At 41.3% G+C, this 25804-nt stretch overlaps 2 protein-coding genes across 2 annotated transcripts in view; one reads left to right on the top strand and one right to left on the bottom strand.

Moving 5' to 3' along the window:
- cep89 (centrosomal protein 89) overlaps positions 1 to 25804 on the top strand; it is a 50058-nt gene that overhangs the window by 23494 nt on the left and 760 nt on the right. Inside the window, exon 17 of the mRNA XM_070835105.1 lies at positions 16340 to 16488. Within this exon, the coding sequence (XP_070691206.1) occupies positions 16340 to 16488 (149 nt within the window). The remainder of the gene's footprint in view (positions 1 to 16339; positions 16489 to 25804) is intronic.
- On the bottom strand, positions 1559 to 2441 carry LOC139201661 (E3 ubiquitin-protein ligase RNF182). Its single transcript, XM_070831051.1, has 2 exons — positions 2414 to 2441; positions 1559 to 2301 (listed from the first exon to the last, which is right to left on the bottom strand). The coding sequence occupies exons 1-2, from the start codon at positions 2439 to 2441 to the stop codon at positions 1559 to 1561; spliced, it is 771 nt and encodes a 256-aa protein (XP_070687152.1).

Below are 25804 nucleotides of genomic sequence, written 5' to 3' on the forward strand. Positions count from 1 at the left end.
ACATGACAGCATCAAGGAAACAGAGGATTCCCATTGACATAAACTGTATCTTTGAGCCAAATAAGCGTTTTTAACCACAAAATATACTAGAGCAGCCTGACTTTGTTCAACTCAGCAAGACACTGAGTGAAAATTTGTTGCTAGACAATGAAAGAGTATCAAAAAACCTGAGCTATGAATTTGGTTAATGGATCAAATTGATTAAACATGACAACCTGAATGATGTGGGTCTGTATTTGAGGCAGAGAAAGAGAGAGGGAGAGAGTGAGGGTTCACTTAGTAAGCAATACTTATGACCATATATGCCCAAAGCTGCTGCTGTTAAAGTAAAATAAGTAACACAGTTTCTCAATTACACGCAAATACATTTGTTCTTCCTAACTTGGAACACCTTGAATTTTTATGGTGAAAAAAAACCAAGTCTTTTCCTGTAATAATCCTTGCACCAGTCAACAAGACAAAGACATTGGAAAGTTGTTCTCGCAATACCTAATTCATGACGTGCCAATCACATTCCTGTGGAAAAGCAAGTGTTTCATCCAGGACACCAAGACATTGCAACTCATAGTTGTCAGCACAGCAGTGTTTTTCCTCCATACAATATAATGCTATTGATTGTATTTCTAGAAGCTGGTGGTAAGACCAGCACTACAATTAACATGTATTCAATTAATTGTGGCTTCATCAGGGAGAAAACATTTGATAACAAGTAGTGCTGCCTTGACTGCTGGCTTACAGGCATGAAAAGCACTTGAAAATAATTATAGTATCTGTCCTTTCAGTGTTTAAGAGGTGCCAATGTTGTAGCCAAAATTGGCTACAACATTGCCTTTTTTTCCCCTCCCTTTTTGTTATTGGCAACTGGCAATTATCCTGTTATTCTTAAAACGCAGTTGCTAATTAACTTAATAACATCCTGAGCCATTGACACATGGTCAATGTAGGGTTTTAAAATACTGTGAATTTTTCTGTACAAATTGGTCACTTGATCCATTATATAAAAACCCTTACCATTTGATGTATGGTATTTTATTTGCACTATTTTTTTTCTCGTGTACTTAAAGCTGTAGCAAAGTATACAGACATTCTAAAGGAAAGTTACTAATTAGTAAATCCCAGTTTTCGCTTACAACTGACTGCATGCAAGATTCTTGTAGGTACACAGTGTTGATAAATGAAGGCCCAGGACTCAATCAATGCTGTCATTACGCAAGTCAAAGATTAAAGGTCTGCTCTCAAATGTTATGTTAGGTCATACACAGAACACAGAGAAAAGGTTACGGAAATACATTACAGATATGTTGTTATAGGCGATGTTCCTGTCGGCCAAAGTGGTTACTGAGTTTCTGAGTTAACCAACGCTAAAGGCGATTTTCTTAGGTCTTCAACTATTTCCATGAAGATAACTGACTTATCGGCTTGTAAGGGAAAGGGCTTCAATCTTCACCCTTGTGTCCCTTATCTATCCACAAAAAACATCAAATCAAACATCAAATACCTGTTTGCTGCTACTGACATTATGCCATTCTAGTACCTCCGGTTCTTGGGTATCATCCTGTCAGCCCCTGGAGGAGCAGTCACACATGCCCTGGCACAGACACTGACAGAAACCATAGACCAGGCAAACGGTCAGGCTCGATGGTACCAAGCTAACACATACTATGCCCAGTGTCACTCTCTGGATCACCAACAAGTAGATTCCCAGAGGCAGTGAGCCAAAGTATAAGAAACCCAGAAGCCAGACCAGGATGCGTGGAACGTGATTGCAGAACTTGGATAGGGCGTCCTGATCAGCCGGACCATTGGAGCCCATCGATACGGAGTCCAGGCTCTGCACAGCATAAATGTCTGAGCTGGGATTTCGGCTTGGAGACTGTGACTCCCTCTGCACTTCCATTATAGTGATGACCAGGCAGTTAGAGGAGTCGAGAGACGGGCTGGAGGAGGACAAACTTTTTGGAGTCAGGACCACCTCCTTGTTATGGTCGGAGCTCCAGGATTTGTCCCGCATTGCCAAGTGGGACATGATGTTAGCATCATCAGGCAGGGCGGACACCTCGTACTCTGTGATCTCAGTTTGGTGTCGGCAAAAGGGGCAGGTGATGAAGCCTGCCCCGTCGGCAATGTCCAGGATTTTAATGAGGCAGCGGGCGCAGACCCGGTGCAGGCAGTCCAAGATCTTAGGCTTGCGGTTATGGGCATTGTAGCGTTGGTAACAGATTTTACACTCTAATTCCTCGGGTAGAGGACAGTCTTTTTCCTCTAACTCAGCTTGAGGACAGCTCATCTTCAAGTCATGTTCTGGGGAAGGAGAGAAAAATAAAGAGGCAGAGACACATTGAGAAAAAGAGAGCATTACATGAGACTTTGACTAGAACGCTGGAAATCGCACTAACAAGCTGGTATTTCTGACTATTGTTATCTGCTGTATCGCTGCCCATCAGGGAAAGGTCAGGGCTCAGCCTTCTTCTCTGGCTGCGTTTATTCTCTGTACCTGCTGGTGATGAATGATTTATGGTTTGGGAGTTGGATCAGGGTGTCATCCCAGAGCCCTTTGTGGCCAAGCAAAAGCCATTGATATGTGGGAAGAAGTGGTAGGTGCAGCTGCTCTTTCAACACGTTCTGTTGATTCAGCCATTTTGTGTAGAATCCACTCTTGTTTCAGTTCATAAACAAAAAAATAACCAGCCCCTAAATTAAAGCTGTATCATTGCTACTTTTAGTTTAATCTTTATTTATTCATTGTCCATTGGATGTCTCATGTTTTAAAAAACAGCGCTGATTTGCCGTCACCCATCACGCAGAAAGATAAATTCAAATTATTAACCCGGGCTGAGGTTAGGGCTTTGGCTATTACATTACATTTATTCAGCATGTGGATACAACCTAAAAATTGCCAGAATTATGCAATTTTTGGCTTGTATCCACATGGCCAGTATAGCACAAGTTGTTAACGCTGACCCCAGTACAGTATGAGTACTAGTTGATGCCAGCAGCATCAGTGTGATTGCACATAATTGCTGACAGCTACTGCAGTCTGAAAGGGCTGAGACAAGAAAACTCCTATGATCACTTTCCTCCATGGAGAAACAGCAAGAAACTGTCAGTCATCTTAATAAGGTCAAATAGCTGTAAGCATGTATCCATAGACACCAAGCATGAATAGGAACAAGATTAAGGAGCCCCCACCTCCTGTGCTCTGCCACCAGACTTTCACTGTGGCACATCACTGCCATATGCAGGTACATAGACGGTATTTTAAGATTTCAAGATCTTTAAAACGTCAAAGTGATTTAATTCAACAGTTTAAATATTTTGAAGCAGCTGTTTCACATTACCCACTGTTTGATTTTTTTTTTTTCAGTTATGAGTTCAGTTATTTTCCTGTTCTGCCTGTTGTTCTCTTACCTTTACTTGCTTAATTTATATTGTATATTGGGTCACATGTTGAGGCTTTTAAGCGTGAAACTGAATTCCATGGAGATGTTACAAGGTGTCCCTGAGTCATCATGGCCTCGTGTCCAAACATCCACTTTAGATTTTTATATTGGAAATGTACACTTTAGAAATATATATCCTGCAAAACCAATCATTAATTAATTTTTTTAATCATTCCAGTTAAATGACTATATTCAGGGCAGGGCACTAAGTGGTGAAACTACAGAATCTCTTGGCATGGTGAACATGTTGGTGTGGCCGTAACACGCTGGTATGGTGATACACCAGTATGTTGATGAGGTGGTATGCTGCTATGTTGTTCGTTCAGTGGCAGCTTTGACTGATGATAAAAAGCCTGTGACTTCCCAGTTGTTGAACCCACGCAAACGGCTGCATCCACTACCCCGGTATGTGAGCACTGATATTTAGCAACACTGCTGTTTGTTCTAGGTAGAAATACCACACCATCACATAGGTTTAACATTAAGTGCCATGCACAAACATACTAGTAATTCATGCAAACCGTATAGAATTCTGCCCTTGTACACCCTGACGAGGAAGCCAACTGAATTATGACTTGACAAGAGCTCCTGAAAGCAACTCATTACCCTGGTTCAGAATTCAAGGGCAACAACACAATTAGCCACGATGTAGAGGAAAATAAGATTAAGAACAGCGCTGACTGTGAATGGGTAAACCCAGCTAAGATTATATAGCTAAAAACCTGGTTCATACTCAGTTTGTGATATCAAGGTTAACACCATAACAACCAGCTGTGTTTTGTTATGGCGTTACAGAGTACAGAGCACAAAAGCGGTCACTTTATTCTCACAGCTCATTAAGTTTGCAGCACCAAGCAAAACAAACCAAAACATACAAGCAATATCAGGATAAACATTGAATGAGGTAGGAAACTCTACAGTGTCATGAATGGACTAGTTTTTAAAGTTCCACTCGCTTCTACAGATTTAAAGAGAACAGTGTTCATTTTTTATGCTCTCTTGTCTTGGAATAGCCTGCAGCAAAAAATGAAATATGGATCACAATCTTCTACAGGTTAAAAAAATATACAGTATATTTTTTAACCTGATAACTTTCTTGTTTTTCTCGTTATGTCAGTATGCTAGTATATGACTGTGTGTGTGTGAGCCCTTGCATGATGGAAGTCTTTATGGGTGCTAGTCCTGCTTGAATGATAGTGAAGGACATGGCTGATTCTGGTTCTCCTCACAACTCTCCACCCATCTGATTCTGAGAACCAGATGACTTTCAGAACATAAAGGGGGTTGTTTGCGGAGTGAGGATATTATTATCATCCACTAGAACACACTAGCATGGACATCCTGTATATGTATATAAGTGTAATCAGTGTTCCTCTTTTTTTAATGTCTGCTCATATGGTGAAGGACCTTTGCATTCTGTCTCCACAGACGGAGCAATCAGCAAGGTTCAGGTCCAGGTTTATTTGTTTAAATCTAATTTGATTCAGTAAAGGTTAAAAAGGTTAAGTGAAACTTCAAGAAAAAGGGATTTCATGAGCTAGAGTTGCAGTTGCCTCATTTCCGTTGTCACTTCTTACTTTATCCTTATATTTGGTCATTAACAAGTCCCCCCCCTCCCCCACAGTCAGGAAGATGCTACATAAAGGGAAGCCAGTCATTCATTCATTCATGACCATGAAATATAGATTGAATAGGTGGATGTCTCACTGGCAATTGCCCAACAGGCCTCTCTGTGACTTGCTGACTGTTAAATATTTCAGCCTCAAGTCTGTTACGTTAAAACGCCTTCTGAAACCTGTCAGAAAGATCCAACTCCTGCTGCTCCTATCCCAAGAGCAGAATTGCCCAGTTTACCCCTGAAGTCCAAGACAAGTAAATGTTGTAAAGGAAGGGCACGATACGTCAAGAGAAAATCCGGCCCCTCTTTCTGTAAAATGCAACATGAACTTGATGGTGAACGATTGTTCATAAAGTTCTCTTTTTACCAGAAAGACTTGAATGCTAACACTGTCTGTCTTAGCACATGAAACATTGTGGTTTCCAATAGACCTACACATGCAATAAACCTCAGCTTTTCCATTTCCCTCCTCTGCTTAAACTGTTCAATTTTTGTAAGTGTGTTTCAGGCATTTTTGCCTGTATTGGAGAGTCAACAGTGAAGTTGAACAAAGGGAGAGAAACAAGGAAAGAGAGAGGGGTTGGACGACGCTGGGGAAGCATGTGGGGCAACAACATTAACGGTGACACTCTAAAAAGCTGCTTTTTGATATATTTTGAACGCTTAGTCATTAGCTTTTGTTGGTAGAGCTAAACACTGTAGTTTGACTTGAATAATTACATTGCCTAGCATCCCATTGTGAGGTTCCTGGTCAGCAAGGAGGAACATTAAGTATGTGCGAAGCTATTTATCACCACAGCCTATTACACTACACAGCCCTTGACGGACCAATCAGATGGATGGTCCAGAGTAGCTCAGTGAGGTTGTCATCCATCAAATGGTTTTCAGCTGTGCGTTGGAAGGTTTATGAACATGACCCCCATTAGAGTATACCCCTAATGTGTAGTAAAATGTCAGCAGAACTAGTGTGATGAGCTGTTTAAGTATCTTAAAATTGGCTTAGTTATGCCAGGCAATGCTTTGCCCTCGCTGTGCAGCCGTGTGGCAGATAGAGACGAGATATAAGGCGTATCCCAGTTTTATTTACAGTGAATGCAGAATACTTGTTGTATTTCTTTTTGTCTGTTGTTTGCTTTGTATGATTTTGAAAGTTGTAACATTGTTTTGAAAGTGACCATGTAGCTCCACTAAGGAGGACAAAAATGATGAGTGAAAAGATCAGCTTTTCAAAGAAAAAAAAAGCACAAGTTACATCAAGAAATGGCAAAGCTGCCATTACCTGTGTAAAATTTCAGAGATAAAAACAAAATCAGCCTCAGAGGCACAACAAAAACAAGGACAAAGTGAATCTGAATTAGGAGAGCCTTCCTGGGTAAGGTATAACTACAACAAACACAGAACATTACTCAGCTGTCAAGGCCATGAAAAAGAACTGCTGCCTGACTTCATAAACAACCATGACAAGACTTGCCACAATCAATCAAGGTATGCATAGTGGATGTGGCATGCATAATTACACTTCATTTGAACTAGACTTGATTTAAACTAAAGACTGCTGAACATGCACGCCTGTCCTGGCACCTTAAGATGGCTTTAGAATGTATTTCACTCAAAGGGGAAGCCTTACAGTCTAAAAGCAGTTGTAGGAAATGTGCACACCGCTCATGTCACTCACTGCGTTATCTGGTGCACAGTGAATGAACAGGCAAAGTGTGCTGATCATACAGATGCATGTCACAGCCTTTTTGGCAGCAAAAAAAAAGTAGCCTACAAGCGCGCGATGGAGCATCTACATCCCATTGTGGTGTGACTGCATAGTTGTCTGTGTCCTTATTAAATCATACGCTAATTTCGCACACGCAGGAGGTGGTGTTCCCAAGAAGAATGAGTCATTCCAGCAAGTGCCCCAAAACGGCATGTTTATGTTCAAGTGACGTGACAAAGCCCTCCAGTGTCGGTAGTAGTAGAGACAGATGGGTCTACAAAGCTCCGGGCTTTAACGGGAGAGAGACTGCTGGTAGTTTTCCGTTTCCGTGTGACAGTCATCGTTTTTTTTCTGGTCACCTTTAATTCACCAACTTAGTTATTAATGTCTCCATGACGAAGTACTCCTTTTAACCCAAACCACAATGCTCTCCTTACACTAAGCACTTATTTTAACCAGCACCATCATCATTTCATACCTAAACGTAACCAATTCTGAACCATAGTGGTGTCATTAGTCATTAGTCAGCAGTGATTTGTAATGGTTTTGTGAAGCACTGATAAGAGCATCTGATGAGAAAATATGTTGTTCGAAAGAGCATCTACTAACAACGAATTTCGATGTTCAATTTGGAGGACTTCCCGGTTAAAACAGTATGTACCTCTGCCCTGAATCCCTTCCAGCTCCGTTCACACTGTTCAGTAGCTGACCCTGAGCTCTCATGGGAGGTCGAACCAGAGGAGAATTTCCCCACGGCGAAAATCAATAAAGTATCACTTTAAATTATTCTGCAAACCATTACCCGGCACGTGTCAGTATTTGCAAAAGCAAAAAGGGCTTTGATCAATGAGTTTTGTCATGAAATGGAAAAATACTTTGATCACCATGATAAAAGCAAAGTCTAAGCTGTGTTATCACAGCTACAGAAGTCTGTGCCACACTGTTGGATTGCACCTTTACAGCCAGACTTACAGTCAATATTCTGCTTAGATCTTGGCAAGACGGAGTAGATCAAACGCTCTGTTTGGCCTACATTTATAGCATATGATATGAGGAAAAAGGTAGATGTGTGCTGTTTTCTAAAAAAATACCATTTAATTTTCCCTTTAACTGGGAAGTACTGCTTGGTCGTTTACAGTCCGACTTTGTTGACTCCACTAACAACATTATATTAATTTTGGGAAAAAATTACTTCCTGTGTAAACAATTTGCCATCTGAGTGCAGAACTGCAGCATTTCATTGATCTAAAACATAAGAACAAACACATCAAGTGCATGTGTGAAATCTTTTACAGTCTCCATTCTCCAGCAGTGGAGAATCTACCTCCTACAACATTTTGACTGACACACTTAACAGCAGGCATCCCACTGTTCCTAAACTCTTAGCTGGCTACATGTGTGTGTGCATATGTGTGGGGGTGTGTGCTTATGGGGCTTGCAATTCGTAAAATATCCCGTTGTCTACAGTGTACAACAGGCAAGATGGGACACTTATCTTCCCCATCCCTTGTGTTCTCCACTCCCCTGTCTCCTCCTGCCTCCTCCTCCCCCCAGTGTGGATTTGTGGTGATAGCTTTGACCTTTGCAGTTGGAATATCTGCTTGGTGATGCTTCTCTGAATTATGCCATTGATCCAAAGGATTATGTTGATGCTGCTGTTGGCGGATCCTCCATCCTTGTTTACAACAATTAGGTGTATAAACATAGCAGTCTGATGGTAAACTTCCTCCATTTTTTAACAGTTGACCTGTGAAAATACATAGAATAAGCCACCAATGTACTGTCTAGATTTAAGGAAAAGTACAAACACTTAACCTTTTGCTAGATTTTTTATATATTTGATTGCATGTACATTTAGTCACATAATCACATTACACAGACACAATCTAATGAGCTTCCTAATTAAATGAGGTTAGGGTTAAGTAGTACTCAGCCTTGTTTGATAGAGCAGTGGATACCTGTGCTTCAACCAGCGGAGTGGTATGTAAGACTCAGTACGCTGCTGTATAATCACTTGTGGCTTTTCTTATGCATATATTCAGGCATTATGCTCCAATCTTTAGCTGTTATAAAGATAAATGTGTGGATCTAAAAAACCCCGTCTGACACTAACTATATTCTGTCAGGACTACATTTGTCAAAGTGTATTTCATCATAAGCAGCAATTACTGCAGGTCTGACGTTGGGGGCTCAGTTCTGGAAGAGAAAAATGAGCACTAAGAAAACCTGCTCCAACGGTGACACAGATGCTATAACATTCAGATAAGCTAGTACTAACGGCATGTGGAAACAGCGACTGAACAAAACACGAGGTGATTGACAGTGAAAGCATACTATTAAAATGAAGTGAACAAATGGGTTGAAGTATTCTGTACATTTTTGCCAGGAAACGGCACAATGTATTAATGGGACATAATCTGAGCCGCCAGCTCATCACAGACAGAGTCAGTCAAAGGTTGTTTTTTTTTTCATATTTACATATATATTTATAATTATTATTCTGTGTCGGGGTGTCAGGGCCTCTCAGCAGTGGGAGAGTTATAGTGCAGCACTGGATTTACCTTTAAACTTATTGTAAGATCAATGTCACTTAATATGAATATGTAGTACGAGATAATTGTGTCTTTATTCTTGTGGGAACATTTGTTGCTGGAAATGGCTTTAGTAGCTACGTCACAAAATACAACTTGCTGTGCAGTCATCATACACTAGAAATGATCATGTTTCCATCATTGTATTCACTCTGATAGAGAGCAACCAGCACTGTGAGCAGCTTTGTTAGATCCTAGATGTGTTTGTGTATTGCCTTTTCTCAATTGGCTTCTCCATGTTCTCCCTGTGCTCATGCAGGTTTACTTTGGGAGCACCAGTTTTTCCCATGAGCGCTCTGAAAGTGCTCACAGATCTTACTTGTCATTGATGTGTCATTTAGTGTAAAAATTAAGGTAGCCCTATTGCCACTATGTGTGTCAGGGGCAAAGTGAGTGTTGCTGCTGCACATCCATGTCTAATGGCTGCTACCAATTGAGTGGCCAGCTGTTCAGCTATAGACCACAGTAAGCACAGAATCCTTATCATGATAGCAGTGCTGTTCCCTGTTGCCTCCTAATCAAAATGTAGAACACATAAGTAGAACAACATATCTGGACAGAGGAGATAGCAGCAACCGACTGCTATCTGTGAGCACTATTAGGCTGCCAACACCACTGCTCTGCAGAAATACACAGCCCAAATTCCAGATAAGTGCAAAGAGACTCACCTTGTTATTCCACATTCACCTCTAAATGATTACATGTCAGAGATGTGATAAACAAATAAATAAGAAAAGAGCCGAGAGGATAAACAGAACCACACGATCAGGCTCCGTACAGCTACAGTATGCTTCTGGACCATCAGTCCTACTAAACACCAACAAACTGGGAGATGCCCAGTATAATTTTGGTTTGCTGTCATTCAATGGTTAGCCACCAGAAGCCAACAAGTGCAACCACAGAGTGTTTTTCTGTATGCCACTGGGAGCTAAGGATTTCAACCACAGTCTTGCATTGTCTACCGCTGGAAGCTGCCCGGTAAACAAACAGCACTGTAGGACACATCTTGGTTTTCCCTTCAGTCAAAACTTTACTTTAGTTTCAGCCAATCGATTCAACTTCCTGTACTGTATTCTTTGCTCTCACTGTGCTCCCATCCATTTGTCTCTGATTAGATTGGGTAAGATTGAATGCAGAGTAGTCACATGTAGCTGAATTCTGCCTGCCCTATGGAACTGCTTTATTACCTCTGCTGCGCTTTTCCTCTGCTAATGACACAAGACAGCCAATTTCAGCAGAAAAGGTCAATCTGTTTGCACATGCAATGATGCTTTAGAGCGGAGAGAAAGGAGTTGTTGCTGCAGGGAATTTAAACAACATTTAGATTTGTGAATTAATGAATTGGATGAAAGGTTATGAAGTTGTTAGTGAGGTTGTGAGGTGTTAATTCTAATAACGGCAGGTTGGCAGATAAAAGGACAGGAGGGTGTATGTACAGTAGCTTTTAACACAGGCTCAAGATTTACTCTAAGCAGCAGCTGTTGGCTGCAGCACAAACTGTGTTTGGCAGTGATGATACGTGGTGGTGGGACTCAAAGGATCAGCTTCAGTTGGATTCTCATGTACTCAAACAAAAGAACCAGGTGACTGATTGTTTTAGATATTAAATGGAGAGAAGTCTGAGAACAAGTTCAGCTGAGGTGCACTGCTAATCACAGCAACCTATTATATTCAGTGCTCTAGGCGGTGTAGGGGAAAACTATCATTGACAGGTCCGAGGACATCATATCATATCTTATATTCACATTACAAAAAGTCATAAAAACACTAATTGGCTTCCCTAAATGGACTTCCAATGATTTTGAAAGTTAAGGTACAAGGTTTATTTCAGCAGGGACTGCATTTATACAATGCTTAATGCAACAACAATCTCCCACTGGATTGCAGTTTAAAAAAATACTTCTCTGCCCAGAATATTTAGAAATTTTAGTTGTTTCTGTGTGGAGAAGGTCAGCCAGCCTCTGGGCTGCAGCTTGGAGGGGGGATATATTGGTTTGGCGTTGCTCAGCTCAGCTTGTTGTACGGGCTAAATGTCACCACTTCAACTGGGCTGATGCTGGCGCCCTGCTGCCTCCCCGGGGGTTTGATGGAGATTCAGGCCAAGCTTGGGAGACATTTTGCTTTCCAGATTATAGGTCTCCAGCAGAAAATGCCAATTCCATTCATTACTGAGCACAACTGGGAATCAGAATGCCGGTTGGAGAGAGAGCGCTAGGGCCACATTCAGCGCTAAGACTCTTAACTGGCCAATAGCCTGGCATGTGGATGCATTAGATTCAGGTAAGTTCTACATGTCTACATGTCAGCAAGGCCTTGTAGCTACCCTCCTAAGACGATGTCAGCACCCTGCTGTTCCATTGGGCTTTCGTTGATAGCAAATCAAACATGGCTGGCATGTGCTAATTTTCTAATCAAAAATGTTTGATATTTAGAGGTACCCCATGTCTTTGACCTCTGTATACTTTAGATAGCCTATGTAGCCTATGTATTCTAGTTGTGTTGGTCAATATATTGGTTATTTCTGTCATCTTAAGACGTGGTGCACTGTTATCTTTCTCAATACATTGTGAGATGATTGGTTCAATGATTGTCAGTCATGGTTTGATTAAATACTTCAAGAGTCTCTGAAACACTGAGAAATCAGAATCAGAGCTTGGACTGTGCTAATTTTAGAGGCCCCCAATCTTCGGCCACAAACTAGGGCAAAGGTAAATAGCCTGTCATTGTCGCCGTCTTTACATATGTCAGAGTGGTGGCTGCTGACATATGCTGCCATCTAATAGCCACCTTCATGTTCTCCTGCAGAAAAGCCATCAGTGGTAGAAGAGAAGTGCTGAAAGCACGTCTGAAGCCGGTGTAAAACTTAAGATAGACATGCTGCTAACAATGACGTACTTCGTTTTAGTTATATGGAGATTATTTTTCCATCCATCCACCCATTTGATGCTGAGCTGCATACCAAATTGCAATTTTAGTCATTCCTACATTGTTTGTCTCTGTCTTTTACTCAGACACACACACACCAGCCTACGCTCCACAGCGTTTGGTAAGGTGTCAGTAAATGAAAGCCAGGTCAGATTCTTAATCAGCCAGACACATTACTTGCGACACTATGATTGCATACTTATGCCTACTGACTGTCTGTCAGTCGGAGCAGCCTGTCCAGCATAGCGTGCAGTTTGTCAGCCTAACAGCCACACAGAGGTTGGCTGAGTGAAAAGCACAGTCTGTGAAAGGTTTCAATTGTCTGATGATGCACTAGATAGATGTGCGCTGGATATAATGCTGCATTATTCAGTTATGTAACATAACACAAATGAGCTGTGTTGATGTAGGATTTTGTTGATTATACTTAACATGACTGAATTCTAGCATGACTGAATGCAACTTAAGTTATTTAACTTCAACTGGCCTTTTATGAAAAGCGCCTCAAGCTCTCAAGAAGAACATCAGCAAACCCTCACAACTGATAACTGGAAACAGCAAATGTTTGTCTTTTTTACTGATGATTGACAATTACCAAGAGATGAGAGATGACTAACAATTATTGAAGTTGTTGCAATATGCTTGTCTTCTGTGACCAAACTTTGAGTTTTAACAACTCCAAACTGCTGTTTTAAACCACTCTTTTTAAAACTAGCTTACTCTCTTTAACTGCATCAACTACTTCTTAGTTTATCCTACAATATCACTGTTTTTGACTCACTGCAGAGCTTTTGCTTATGCCATGTCTTAATGTTGGTTGTATTGATGTTTTGTCCCTGGTGCTTTGTTTTTTTATCTGTGATCATTTATTAACATCAACACGAGGACACTCCTGTGTTAGTTGTCAAAGATGCAGTCATTCAGTAGTCTCACAATAATTATGTAAAAAAAAGGTTTTATTCCTTAGAGTGTCCTAATGTTTGACAGACACTCAAAGCTTCAGGTGACAAAAAAGTTAAACATACCCGTGTCAGGTGGTCTCAGGAGCATGCCACAGTCTGAGAGCGGCACTGTGTAATATAGAGCTAATCTTAAGATGGAAAAGAAAAACAGTGCAGGTTGTCAGATAATGTGTTTGGGCTGTGTGTCAGGCTAAATGACTGTGATGACACAGGCTGCATCAGGGTTCAAGAGCTCTTTGTCACATCCTATTCATTCAAAAGACAGTGAGTTCATACATCGTGGTCATCCTGTCCCTGTAACAGATGATTCAGTGGATGAGACAGGTATGCAGTGCTGTAAATGATATGCTCAGGGTAAAGCTAAGGGCCTGCACGTGTATTTCACACGTGTCGCATGTTTGATGTCGAGGCGTGTCTCCTCAGGACTTAATGTATGTCCCTGTGTGCTCATGTAAAGTACAGGTTTAAAAAGTGCTCCGAGACTTAAATTGCTATTCGTTAGTCAGAAAAGAATACCAATAAACTTTTGGGTTAGATGTCAGTATTTGAACATCATTCATATGTTCATTTAACAGTAGGCATTTCCAATTTGCTTACTGTTGAGCGAACATTTTAACTACGTGTCTAATTGTTCAGTAATGATTGTGTGCTGATAAGCGTCTTGTTACTCTGTCATAGGTCTGTTTGTCTTCTGTGGTCAGTAATTACATCTGACAGATTAGATTGCTCACAGCAGCTGTATTGTTTTTAGCAAAGTTAATGAAAATGCATGTAAATGTATGTGTCAACTCTGCTGTAGGGGATTATTTATCCGTTCTGAAAATGGGTAAGCAACCATGATGATGTTGATTTAATGTGCATGGATGATGGTCTGAGCTCTATATGCACTATATTTTCGCCTTAACTTTAATTTCTGTGGACCATTGGTCTGGAAATACATTTGTTATCAGTTTGATGTGAAAGACCCCAACAGTTTGTAGCCATGTGGAAGAACAAGTAACTTTAGGGTATGGACATAGAAAGAGCAGTCAAACTGGACCCAAATCACACATATTCAAACATGTTATACAGTTTCCTGCTGTGAGCAAACTGATCTACTATTTGCATTTACTTCATGTCGGATATAAGTACTGAAGTTATTTTGCTTTCTCTTTTCAAATATTTTTATCGAGCCAAAGCAGATTATACACAGAGTGTGGTGTCAATGCTCATTTTCATTTATATAAAAGAATTATGAGACTATATTCATGTACATCCACAGATATAAAACACATGACGTACAGGATAGAGGACTGCAGTTTACTCTACTTCCTACTTGTTTGTTTTGTTACAAATGTACAGTCTGACTGTAGGACTGTGTAGTTAGTATGGTATGAACCTACAGTACATAAAAACACATATACTTAGACATCATTTTCATTTATTATGTAGTTACTTTGTAGACGACTTCTTCCCCCCTTTTTCATTGACATTCTCTATTCTATTCTCTCAATTTTAGAGCAAAAATCATTTTGACTTGCTCTTAGCTCTAAATTCTGTCACTGGCAGTTCATTTGTTTTCCCCTGTTAATCACCTCTTTGAGGGCAAACACTGTCTCTAAAGTCATGCACCACAGTTTATACATTAAGATGTAAAATAAAGGGGGAAATACAGCTGCATATGTTTAATTCAAGAGGGTATTTAACAGGAAGTTCACACACAGCATTAACAGGAGTACAGCTATTGAGGTGACAAAAACAATTTCCCTCCTTGGTGTCACAGGAAACATCAGCTACAGTGCCTGATGCTCCTTTGTATGTGATCCCTCTGCTTAGTGCTCTGCTTGATCACAAGCGATGAGTAGACAAACATGAGTCCCACTGTCTCCTTGATTATGAATGGTTGGCCAAGGAAAAAGCATTTGACAGCTGTTGGCGCATTTCTGAAAAAAGCCCTTAGAGGGGAGAAGCCTCATTTCAAGTTCTTTGTGGCTGCTTCCTCTTGCTTTCTGCGTGCAGCCAGGAGCAGTTGGCGGTAAGATGTGCTTTGTGTGAGCACATCATGTTAGGATAATTACAACTCACCAGTCCGCTGATCTGGTATCATTATTACTAGATTTAGAAGAAGGGGTAGGGTAGCTCCAGAAGTATAGCCTTATAGATAAATCAGAATCAAATCCATCACCGGTATTAAGACATAAGACACTTAAGTGCTGCTGTACAAAGTGTCTCATAATCAAATCCAGACAAGCTACTTGATAAGCCGTGATTACTTAGAATGAAAGGGTCCAAACAACTTGTTTGTCTTACCCTTATCAAGCAGACAGTGATACACTCCTATGCACACACACAAATAAAAGGCTGACAGAAGAGAAACGCTCACTATCTGCCCTCACCTCACACAGACTTTGATTTTCTCATCACTAAATCTAGAGCAGCAACACACAGTATCTACCCTCTCTCTTTCTTTTTGTGCTTCTCCATTTTCCTCTGCCTTGCTCCTCTCTTGCAATGTTTTCTTTGACTGATTCTTCTTTCTTTACTTTACTGGCCCTCCTTTATTGTCACGACTGTTATTCTGCACCAGCTGAGGTAAACAAGTCCACATAACAATAAAAATGTATTCCACTTGTATGAGTGCGTGTGTGCCGCACTACCTGCAGTAGTTCTGAACTGCCTGCAGCTCAACAGCTGCTGATACAACAACTTAAATGTAAATCTAAACAGAACTATCATTTGCTGGACGCACTCACACACACACACACACACACACACACACACACACACACACACACACACACACACACACACACACACACAGAGCTTCTAAACAAATACACCAGATGTAGTACTAGTACAGATGCACTCGGTGTGTGTGCGGGTTCCTCACCTTGTCCCAATGTGTGTGACTCCCCCTCCTCCACTCCAGTTGTCTCTGCTGCGCTGTCCTTCATATAAATCCACCTCCTTCATAGCAACACTCCACATCTCATTCCTCTGTGTGTGTGTGTGTGTGTGTGTGTGCGTGCGTGTGTGCGTGTGTGTGTGTTTGTGTGTGTCTGTCTGTGTGTGTGTGTGTGTGTGTCTGCGTGTGTGTGTGTGTGTGTGTGTGTGTGCAGGTGTACCGGAGGCAGGTGTCAACCAGACTAGCAGGGTTGGAGGAGGCAGCGGAGGGAAGGACAGCTTCTTACCAGAGGGAGATCCTTCACCTGCAGAGGCTGCTAAGAGAAAGACAGGAGGCTGAGGAGAGACTACTGCAGTCCAAACGGTAGGAGGGGAACGAGGAGAGGGAGGGAGGGAGGGAGGGAGGAGAGAGAGGAGGAAAAACGGCAGGAGGCAGACAAGCAGAAAAAAGGAGGAGGGTAGGGAGAGAATGTGTGAATGAAAGGAGGAGGAGGAGAAAGAGAGAGAGGAGATGGTGTGTGTGGCTTAAAAAAAGGAGGCAGGCCAGAGACAGCAGTAAGGTGTGCATTAGAGGCGGAGCTGGTCACATCAACAAAACAATTCCTGACAAGAAACAGACAGAGATGTCTAGACAATCAGATCGTTCCAACCTTTTTGTAAGTCATCTCTCTCTTTTCTCACATTGTTTCCCTCAAAAGGAATAAGTCAGATTCCAACGAGAAAGAATGACACCTGCAGGCCAGCTGCAGTACACAAATGGCCAAAATCATCTTTGAGATAATTCAGAAACAGTGTCGCAGTTACACAGTTTGTCCATCAGGGAGCACTGACTGTTCAACTGTAAATGCTTTGCTCCATACATACTGCACATAGCTTGGTCATAAGACTTTAATGACCTCATTTGAAACAGCTGTAAGCATTATTTTTATATTAGCAATGCATCAAGTAGCTACGTGTATGTGAAAGTGGTTGCCCTTGGTGACAAATCCACGAATATTTATCATTATAGCCTCTGTGGTTTCCTCAGCTCTATAGAGCCTTCTAACATCATTTCATTTATTGTTTTGATTTTTATGGCTCACCATCTTACTGTTCAGATTCACTTCCATCACTTTCAGGCAGCTGTGTTCAGCAAAAAGCTCTGATAAACCCCATGTATGCTGCCTGCCCAGCAGCAAGTGAAAGACGAAGTTTTTCAAGAGCTAAAAAGCCACTTTTCAGCAGTTGGTGGAGACCAAAATAGAGATAGCGGGAGAGAAGAAATTCCACTATCACTGTGTGTCTGCTGAATGTATAAATAAACTGCTGTTCTAACACATATGAACTACACGCAGTGATAACATTTCAATATTTTGTTCACAGCTTGTCGCGCTGCCCCCAAGTGCCCAAAAAATCAGTTAAAGGAGCTTTAAGGGATCTTTATCGAAACTGTTTATTTATGTGGTCTGTTTAGTTCAGTCAGGGAATACCGATCGATTTATCGTTATTGGATTGCTTTAAAGTATCAAATGTCCCTACCTGTATTAGTCTTGACTTCACAATTTGTCTTTACACAACACACTTTAACCCACAACATTACGACAGTTCAACACACAATAAGTGAGAATCCACGAGGCGCCACAGCAACATAGTCTGGTAACGAAGAAACAAGCACAATTCATTACAACACACAACTTCAGCATTAACATCGACCCCTTTTCTGCTGTGTCTCCACAGTGTCTGAATTCAGGAGATAGATGCTGATACCCACGTAAACCTCTGGACACAGCAGATCACACCGATCCGTTCTATATTTCTCTCTCCACACTGAATCACTCCACCCCCCCCAGGCCCTTCCATTCCTACCACTCCTCTAACCCTCAGTGTGTATTCTCATTCACAGACTGTGGATCGCTAGAGGTGGAACAACCCTATCTGCTTTTTCAGGATTCACTTAAATACTGCCTGTAGCTTTTTATTCAAGAATTACAGAAAGAGGCTCACTGCTGTGTGCAGTTTGGGTAAATGCAATACTAGCAGACAGAAATATAAATGTTATAAACAGTATATATTGTATTTCTGTATATGTGTACATTGATTCTTTTGAGATAGGTCCAGTATGTTGATACGAAGAGAAGAGCCATATTTTAAATTAAGGCTGCTTGTAAATAAGAACCCTAGGACAGACCCTCGCATTAAGATGATATACTTGTCCCGGTGGGGGGAGTACTGCATCTACCAAAATACATATGCAAGGACATGACTGTGCACAGAATTACTTGACATAAAATAAAAAAGATATTCTTACTGCTACAGTGTGACACCTTTGGAAAAACCTGACTGGTACTCTGTTGCTCCTGAACAATGTGCCGCTTCCCTTTAATTCCCCCGTTAGTATGTCTGTTTTTAGCTCCGTCTCTGGGCCTGCTGCCTGCCGCTATCAAATGAAAGCTAGCTAATCAGATTGTTAGAAGATCCTGTCCTGCTCTGCCCTGAGGGCATCTTAATGACAAATCACACACACTGCCACACTCAACACTCACACCACTAACCTACTGGCTTTATGGCACCACAAACTGCTGTACTGCCGGCCTTGTGAAACTGCATTCACCACCAGATCAGCTTAACCACACGTGCACCCTACCCTGGACCCTGTACGTCATTTTGATGCATGTGGATGAAGCCCTGACTCATCCCCAAAGAATGGCAGCTAGTGTGTGGACTGCCAGCCAATGTGAAACTATCAGTGTATTAGTTGGTGGTGAGTTCTTGTTCCGGTTGTGGTTTTGAGAAACTGGTTTTGTCCTGTTCTCAGCTCGGACATAAGTAGTTCAGCTAAGTAACAATCCACTCAGCTGAAGTCAAACTTCTCACTTGCTCACAGAGGAAAAAAATCTATTTCTGCAGTTTTCTTTTTCTCTCTCTCGCTTTGTATTCTGCCCATGGTACAGCAGCAGAGATGCTGATAGGTTGTGATTGCCCCATGCCTGCAGAGTTCTGCGTAGCCCCCCGAGAAGCAGCATAGCTTGAGACTTCCAGGAGCTCAGTGGGGGACTGAGCCTTCAGATCACTGTTTTCTCTTTAAATGCAGCGCTGTCTTCCCCATATCCAACCACAAAGCTTCGCTACATATGAGCAACAGTGATCTGATCATAATGGTAGCTGAAGTTTCTACTATTCGCATTTTGACAAATAGTTCTGTTTTCATTTCAATTGTTTTAACAGTCAGTTGGCTCAGCATTTAATCCATGTGCAGTGCATTTAGACTCTGATGTTAGCTTAGATTGCATTACAATTGGTCGAAAGTTGAATTAAAAACAAGGCCTGCATCACCGGAGAAACTAGCAAGAATGTAAACATTACTTTCAGCTCAGAGTAACGGATCACTTGGCTTAGAGGCTGTGCTTCGTGCCAACAGGTTAGCTCCATGGGTGTATGGTTAGCTCACCACACTGTCTGTCGTGGTGCACAAATCTGAGAGCCGTGGCTGTCTCTCGTTCTTCAGCTCAGTGAGTGTCTGCTTCGCGCTGGGTAACTGCTGTTCAAGTTTTGGCTGCACTTTCTCTGCCGTTCTTGTGCACCGACCTCGCCAGCGTTAGCAATAAGTCTGCCCAGCCTTGTGGAAGAGTGCATGCAGGTTGGCAGGTACCTTGTTTGACATGCAAGTCGGCCATCCAATCATTTCACTGGCCAAATGAAATGATTGGATGAGCTTATTACTTTTTTTTTTTTCATCAACCCATTTGATATATTGATTGCTGTCAGGCTATTATGAGAATTTCAGCAAATATGACAAAAACCGTTGTCTAGTAGCAGTAGTAGGTGTGAAACATTTAGATTTCATCTATAATTAAATGGAAAATAGCTTGCAAAGTCTTATGGTTTAGAAACTCCAAGGGAACATCCCAGGACTGTTAATGCAGTGGTAACCTGTTTATTTAGAATCTGGTGAAACACTGATTCAGCTGTACTTCTAAAACAGATCTAAAGTCAGTCTTGCCTGTTGGAGCTTGTGTTTGCTGCAGTCTTAATCTCTCTTGTTTTCATCCACTGTGTAAATCGCTGACATTATTTTATGTTAATGGCGTACACACTTGAAAACTCATGCATAATTAATGCTAAAGCCCATGAATGCGGATAAACTCATTTTAGTCATACTTAATTATCCCCTGGTTTCCCATCAGGTTCAGGAGTGGTTCTGAGTCTGCTGCATCCAGCGGAGCAGGGAGGGCCAAAGAGGATCATTGCTGATTTTCTGCTCCTTTTGTGTTGCCTGTTTCTTTGTAGCTCTCATCTTCTGCTGAAAGAAAGACACCAGTGCTGTATTTTTTGTGCTCTTCGTGACCAACTCTTTTATTACTCTGACTTTCTTGCAAAGACTCAGTAGTTTTCCAGAAAACATCTTTTAAAAACCAATAAAAAGACGCACGGAATTGACAGTGATGGGTGGTGATTACATGGCGCCCTTTGCAAAAGTAGCTTCTATATATATATTTTTTTAGATCCATTGCTCACCAGTCTCTGCCTTTAAGGTTTATTTAGTGCTTTAAAGCAAGTAGAGGGTGAAGTCTAGCATTGACACACAGTAGGAGTACTTTTCTAATAGCACCACTCAGCTCACATAGATAATCCATAATCCGTTTGTGGAGCTGCAACCAGCACCACGTTGTTGTTTCTCAGATATACTGACATAAACCACAGTGGAAATGTTTACTGCTTATAGTGTTACAATATAATTTACCTTGTAATAAAATAACATGATATTGTTTTTCACAACATAAGCCATATGTGAGCATATCGTATGGAGAATAGATCCATACTGTTTTCTGTCTGTTGCTATAACAGGTACATTTCCCCAGTGGGGGACAAATAAGGTCTCTCTTATCTCTTATTTCTTATCTTATCCTCAGGCATGCAAACTTCACTGGTCAGAATAACACTGAATAATGTTAGTGTCTGGGCTGACAGGGCAAGGATGGTCAGGATAGAGTTGCTCTGTTGCAGAGTGATAGACCAAATGTTGCACGAGATGAGATGTACGGGGCTAGTAGAGCTGCTGCTGAGCTTTTTCTTCGTAGGTCACTGTTACCCCACCAAAGCACGTATACACAAACAGGCATGCTGTTGTTGCATGCTCCATTTTTTTTTATATAGCTGCAAGATTTATCTTTGTATTCTGTCTGAGCAGCTTCATAGGAAGCAATGATGACTGTGGTTGCCACGGGTAACGTGCTCATGCTGTTTGGGTTGGAGGTAATTAGCAGATGATGGAGTTTGTGAGGGTTTTTTTTTCCCAAGGACAACAAAGGACAAAGTCCATTGTTTAAAAAACATCATTAATTAACCTTTACTTTAAGAGGAATGAGAAAGTTCTTTCTCTTTTGTTCCCCTCATAGTCAAGTCAGGGTTTTTGAGATAAACCCGTAGGCTCAGAGAGGCCAATGGTTTGAAATTTTATTGAAAATACCCCATCAACAACCAATCTTGTCCTTGCAGTGATTTTAAGAAATAAGTCCTGATGTCAAAAACCACTCTTGGTTTGTCTTGTCTTCAAAATGGTCCTGTTGAACCTTTCCTGATATGATAGGTCTGTAGAACTACTTGAATCGGTGAGAGAATAACCACAGATCACATTTTGACCATGACCACATGAAATTTTCATTGTCCAGAATCTCTAAGGCCTGCTTGAACAGGGTGGAATCACCTGGTTACTAAGAGATGCAGTAGGTGTTGTGTTGAGGAATCGTAGCACTGAGGTACTGTACGTCCTGGCAGCAGAGACTGGGGGCTCCTCCTTTGAAAACAAATTTTGCATCACCAGGGGTATATCCTATACAATGAATTTGATACTGAAATGTATTTCTATTTATGTACACCAGCATGTTAGCCTTGTCACTAAGAGCATATTAGCATGCTGATGCTAAGATTTAGCTCCTTGCAGAGCTGCTTACATGGCTTTTTTCCTCCACTGCTTTAAGACAGAAAAGAAACAGATACAAAGGTACAAACCCAAACCTTATCTAGGCATCATAAGTGGTTTTGAATTGAGCCAGACCGACCAGACCGCATGTATCAACCCAAACCAACATTTGGGTTATGGAGTTATGTTCATGTTCGCACTTCTATAATGACTAACTGAGTCCAGAAGGGGCTTTTTGCCTGAGCTGCTGACATGTGAACAACTTATGACAGAAGAGCCTTCATGCACCAGCCATTATAGGAATAACAGCACACACACACACATAATTACCTTCTGTCTCCTTGGAGCTGTTATTATTTCCTATTATCACTGTCCCTCCTTCTTTCCTTCTCTGTGTGAAACAGTCGGCTGTCACTGTGGTTGATGCATCCATCACACATGTGCTCTACTTCTTGCATTTTTTAGTCACACACAAAAGAAACCAATTAGCTTAAATGTTGAAAAAGGAAAAAAAAAAAATCATCAGCAGCTAAACTGCAATCAATAATGGACTAGAATATTATGGTCTCCCACCCATATGCAACCACCTGTTGTCACTTCGGATTAAGGTCAGGTTGTTTTATGATTCCTATGATGGATGAGAGTTACATCTTATATTCAGGCCATAGCTCATAACAGGTTGTGATATATTGTGAATATTATACTGCCTATAATAATAATAATAATAATACATTTTATTTAGGGCGCCTTTCAAGGCTCTCAAGGTCGCCGTACAGAACACAAATAAAAGTACAATATCATGATTGTATCACAATAATAATCCAAGTTAAGCTGTTTTCATTAACACCCAGCAGCTATTTATCTATATTAATCTATATGTTGCTGTTTATTGTGAAACAATAACAGGGAGTTCTATATTTCTGCCTTACTGATTGGTGCTCATTGAATCTACTAATACCACCACACAAATCACACTTTTACATTTAGACTGTAGCTGAAGTCATTAACAGCCAGGAGAGCCCAAAGACTATATACTAGGCCAACCATCATTTCTTTTTGGGTGAGGACAGAAGGCTGCTGCCTCCGAGGGGAGGTGGGAGATATATTTCTCTGTAGATGAAACAGGGCAGAGAGGAATGCCAGGCTATACTTGCGTCAATCCCCTTGTGCTCTCTTTTTTCCTCTCCTATGGATCGTTGTGATTCTATGAAAGATGGTTGAAGGCCAGCGTTGCATACGCAAGCCTGTTTTTGTGTCTTTTGATGGTGAAGGACGTGGGTTTGAGCTTCCGATTGCCCTGATTCCCCCAGTGTACGTTTACTAGCACCTTCTATCCCTTTGAGGTCATGACGCATGACGAGCTGTCATGTCTAGTCCTTTGTCTCCAAGGGTTTTCGCAATGCTGGTGAATACATTGGTGCCCGTTGTACACTCCGGCTGTGAGGAGACACCAGGACAATCTGAGCGGTGGGTTATTAATGTATCGTCCAGCACGGAGACCCTTTAACACCATCTTAATGTTCAAAACTACACCTTCAGCCTCACACCAGTCTTCAAAGCATTTACCGGTCTGTTTTGTCTGTGTGCTGTCTGTTGATTCTCCTCTTTCCCTGCATGTCGTCTTTCAGCTTCCGAAGGTGATTTTTTTCCTCAGAGACATGCACTGCTCAATCCACTACTCCATATTTAGGCCACTGCTGAGGTTGAAGTTGACCTTAAATGTTTCCAATTTTAGTAGCACTTTGAGAGTTTGATAGCTGGTTTGTTAGGGGCCGCTCCAACACCTGCCAAGCAGCCAAAGCTTTTCCCCTCCCAGGAGGAATGATACTGAATTGTGAAAAGGGATTAGATGTCGTCGCTGTTGTATAAGGTCATTATACCACTGCTGACCAATCCAATCAGACTGCTTGATTTGAGCCCTCTGGTTTATAATACTACTCATATCTGAACCCAGAAAACAAAGCACATTTTGCAGGGTTGAATGGTTGAATTTACATTTTCTAACCACGGTGCGACCAGACTCAAGTGTCATCACAACTCTCGTTGAGCTGATTGGGCTGAAAACTGCTCATTCCTCTGAAGGTTAAAAGACTGATCTGGAGGAACAACCACAGAAATCTGACTTTGATGGCGACAGTTGAGTTTGAATATGAGAACACGTCAGAGCAACAATCTTGCAGCTGTGACAGTTATTCCCATATGATCTGAATGCAGCGGAACATCCTGACAGAGTCCAATGATTGTTGCTTTATTTAGAAACACTCCACTGTTTCCTACTTTGTGCCAGGTGAGATCATTTGATGAGAAGGTGCTCTTGTGCTGTAGCTAGCTAGCTCCTTAGTAACATGAAGGTGAGGGTTGTGGCCAGTGGGATTATAAAAAACACGAGCCTGATTTTTAATCAACTCTAATCAAGTCTAATTGTTGAAGATGGCGTTCTGGCCACAGTTTAATATGTTTGTGTGCGTGTCAGTGAGAGTTGTATGAGGTTTAATCCACTCCAGGTGTTTCACCAGGTTTGAAGACTGCCAATCAAAGTGATTATGCGTGTCGACTTTAACCAAAAGTTGATGTCATAAACGCCTACAGCTAAATCTGGTTGAAAATTGTTGATATACACACCTTGACGAGAACAAACAGCTCCTTCCAGCTTTCTTGGCGCAGCTTCTGTCACTGCGAGACTCTCAGCATTAAGCATTTTCAAGGTGTTTGCTGTCGTTAGTGTAGAAGCTGGGAAATGTGTTTGGTCGTAAGAAGTTAATAATTCTTGAATATCTGTTACATCTTCAGAAATGTCTGATCCTCATGTTTGACTTTCTAATTTCAGATTACTCCTCCCACTGTAACCTTCTTTGCATGCACACTCCAGGGGACATTACATTTCCTAGAGACTTACCTTCGCCTTAACCACAACCACTGCTTGCCCAAACCTAACCCTGTGCTTAACCTTCCTCCAGCCTTGAACCAAGTCTTCTTCATAAAATCTTACAATTGACATTTTGGGGCATTTGGTCCCCACAGTTGCCGTGTAAACACATTATGCCCCCACATCGTGACTAATACATCACACACACACTCACACACTTGATGCTTATAATATACAAATCCTTTATGGCTGGTACTTCATTTATAATTAAAGGTTTTGGATGTTATGGACATTTTCTTTAGCCATCAGTCAGTCTGAAAACCCCTTAGTACAGCAAGAGTAATTCCTACACATAGTATAATTGAGTGAATAAGATTCAGTGTGGTTGGGCAGACAGTAGTAATAGTAAGTGACATCACAGGAGAAATGTACAATAAAATGGACTGTGAGTCGTGACTTTACAGCGTTTCTTTGCATCAGGGAAAAATAGAAAAGTTGCCAGTTTGTTGGGTCCATCAAGCTAAACCTAATGTAATCTACTCCAACAGTCCTGCAATAACTCCTCCTTCATGAAGGTTATAATGTTCAGTTTTTGTTGAAACTGTTTCAGAGGGCAGAGAGAGAGACGCTGTACTGTAGATTACAATTTAATGTAATATTTAAGACGCTCCATTTATAACAGTGAGGCTACATTTTTTTTGCCTGACCGTTCTGACAGTATTTTGAGGCACTAATGCAATTTAAAACAAGATCTCCTCCATTTTACTCACACCCAAACTCTTCATTTCGTCGCCCCACTGTGAAATTTAACCAAACCAACTACAGCTGCCACGTCCTGATGTTTATTGCTGCTACAGGCCTTTCTCTATTTCACTTGCAGAATACAGTGCTTCAGGCACTACTTTAGAAATAATT

The sequence above is a fragment of the Pempheris klunzingeri genome, chromosome 1, assembly GCF_042242105.1.
Source record: "Pempheris klunzingeri isolate RE-2024b chromosome 1, fPemKlu1.hap1, whole genome shotgun sequence".
NCBI classification, from domain to species: Eukaryota; Metazoa; Chordata; class Actinopteri; order Acropomatiformes; family Pempheridae; genus Pempheris; species Pempheris klunzingeri.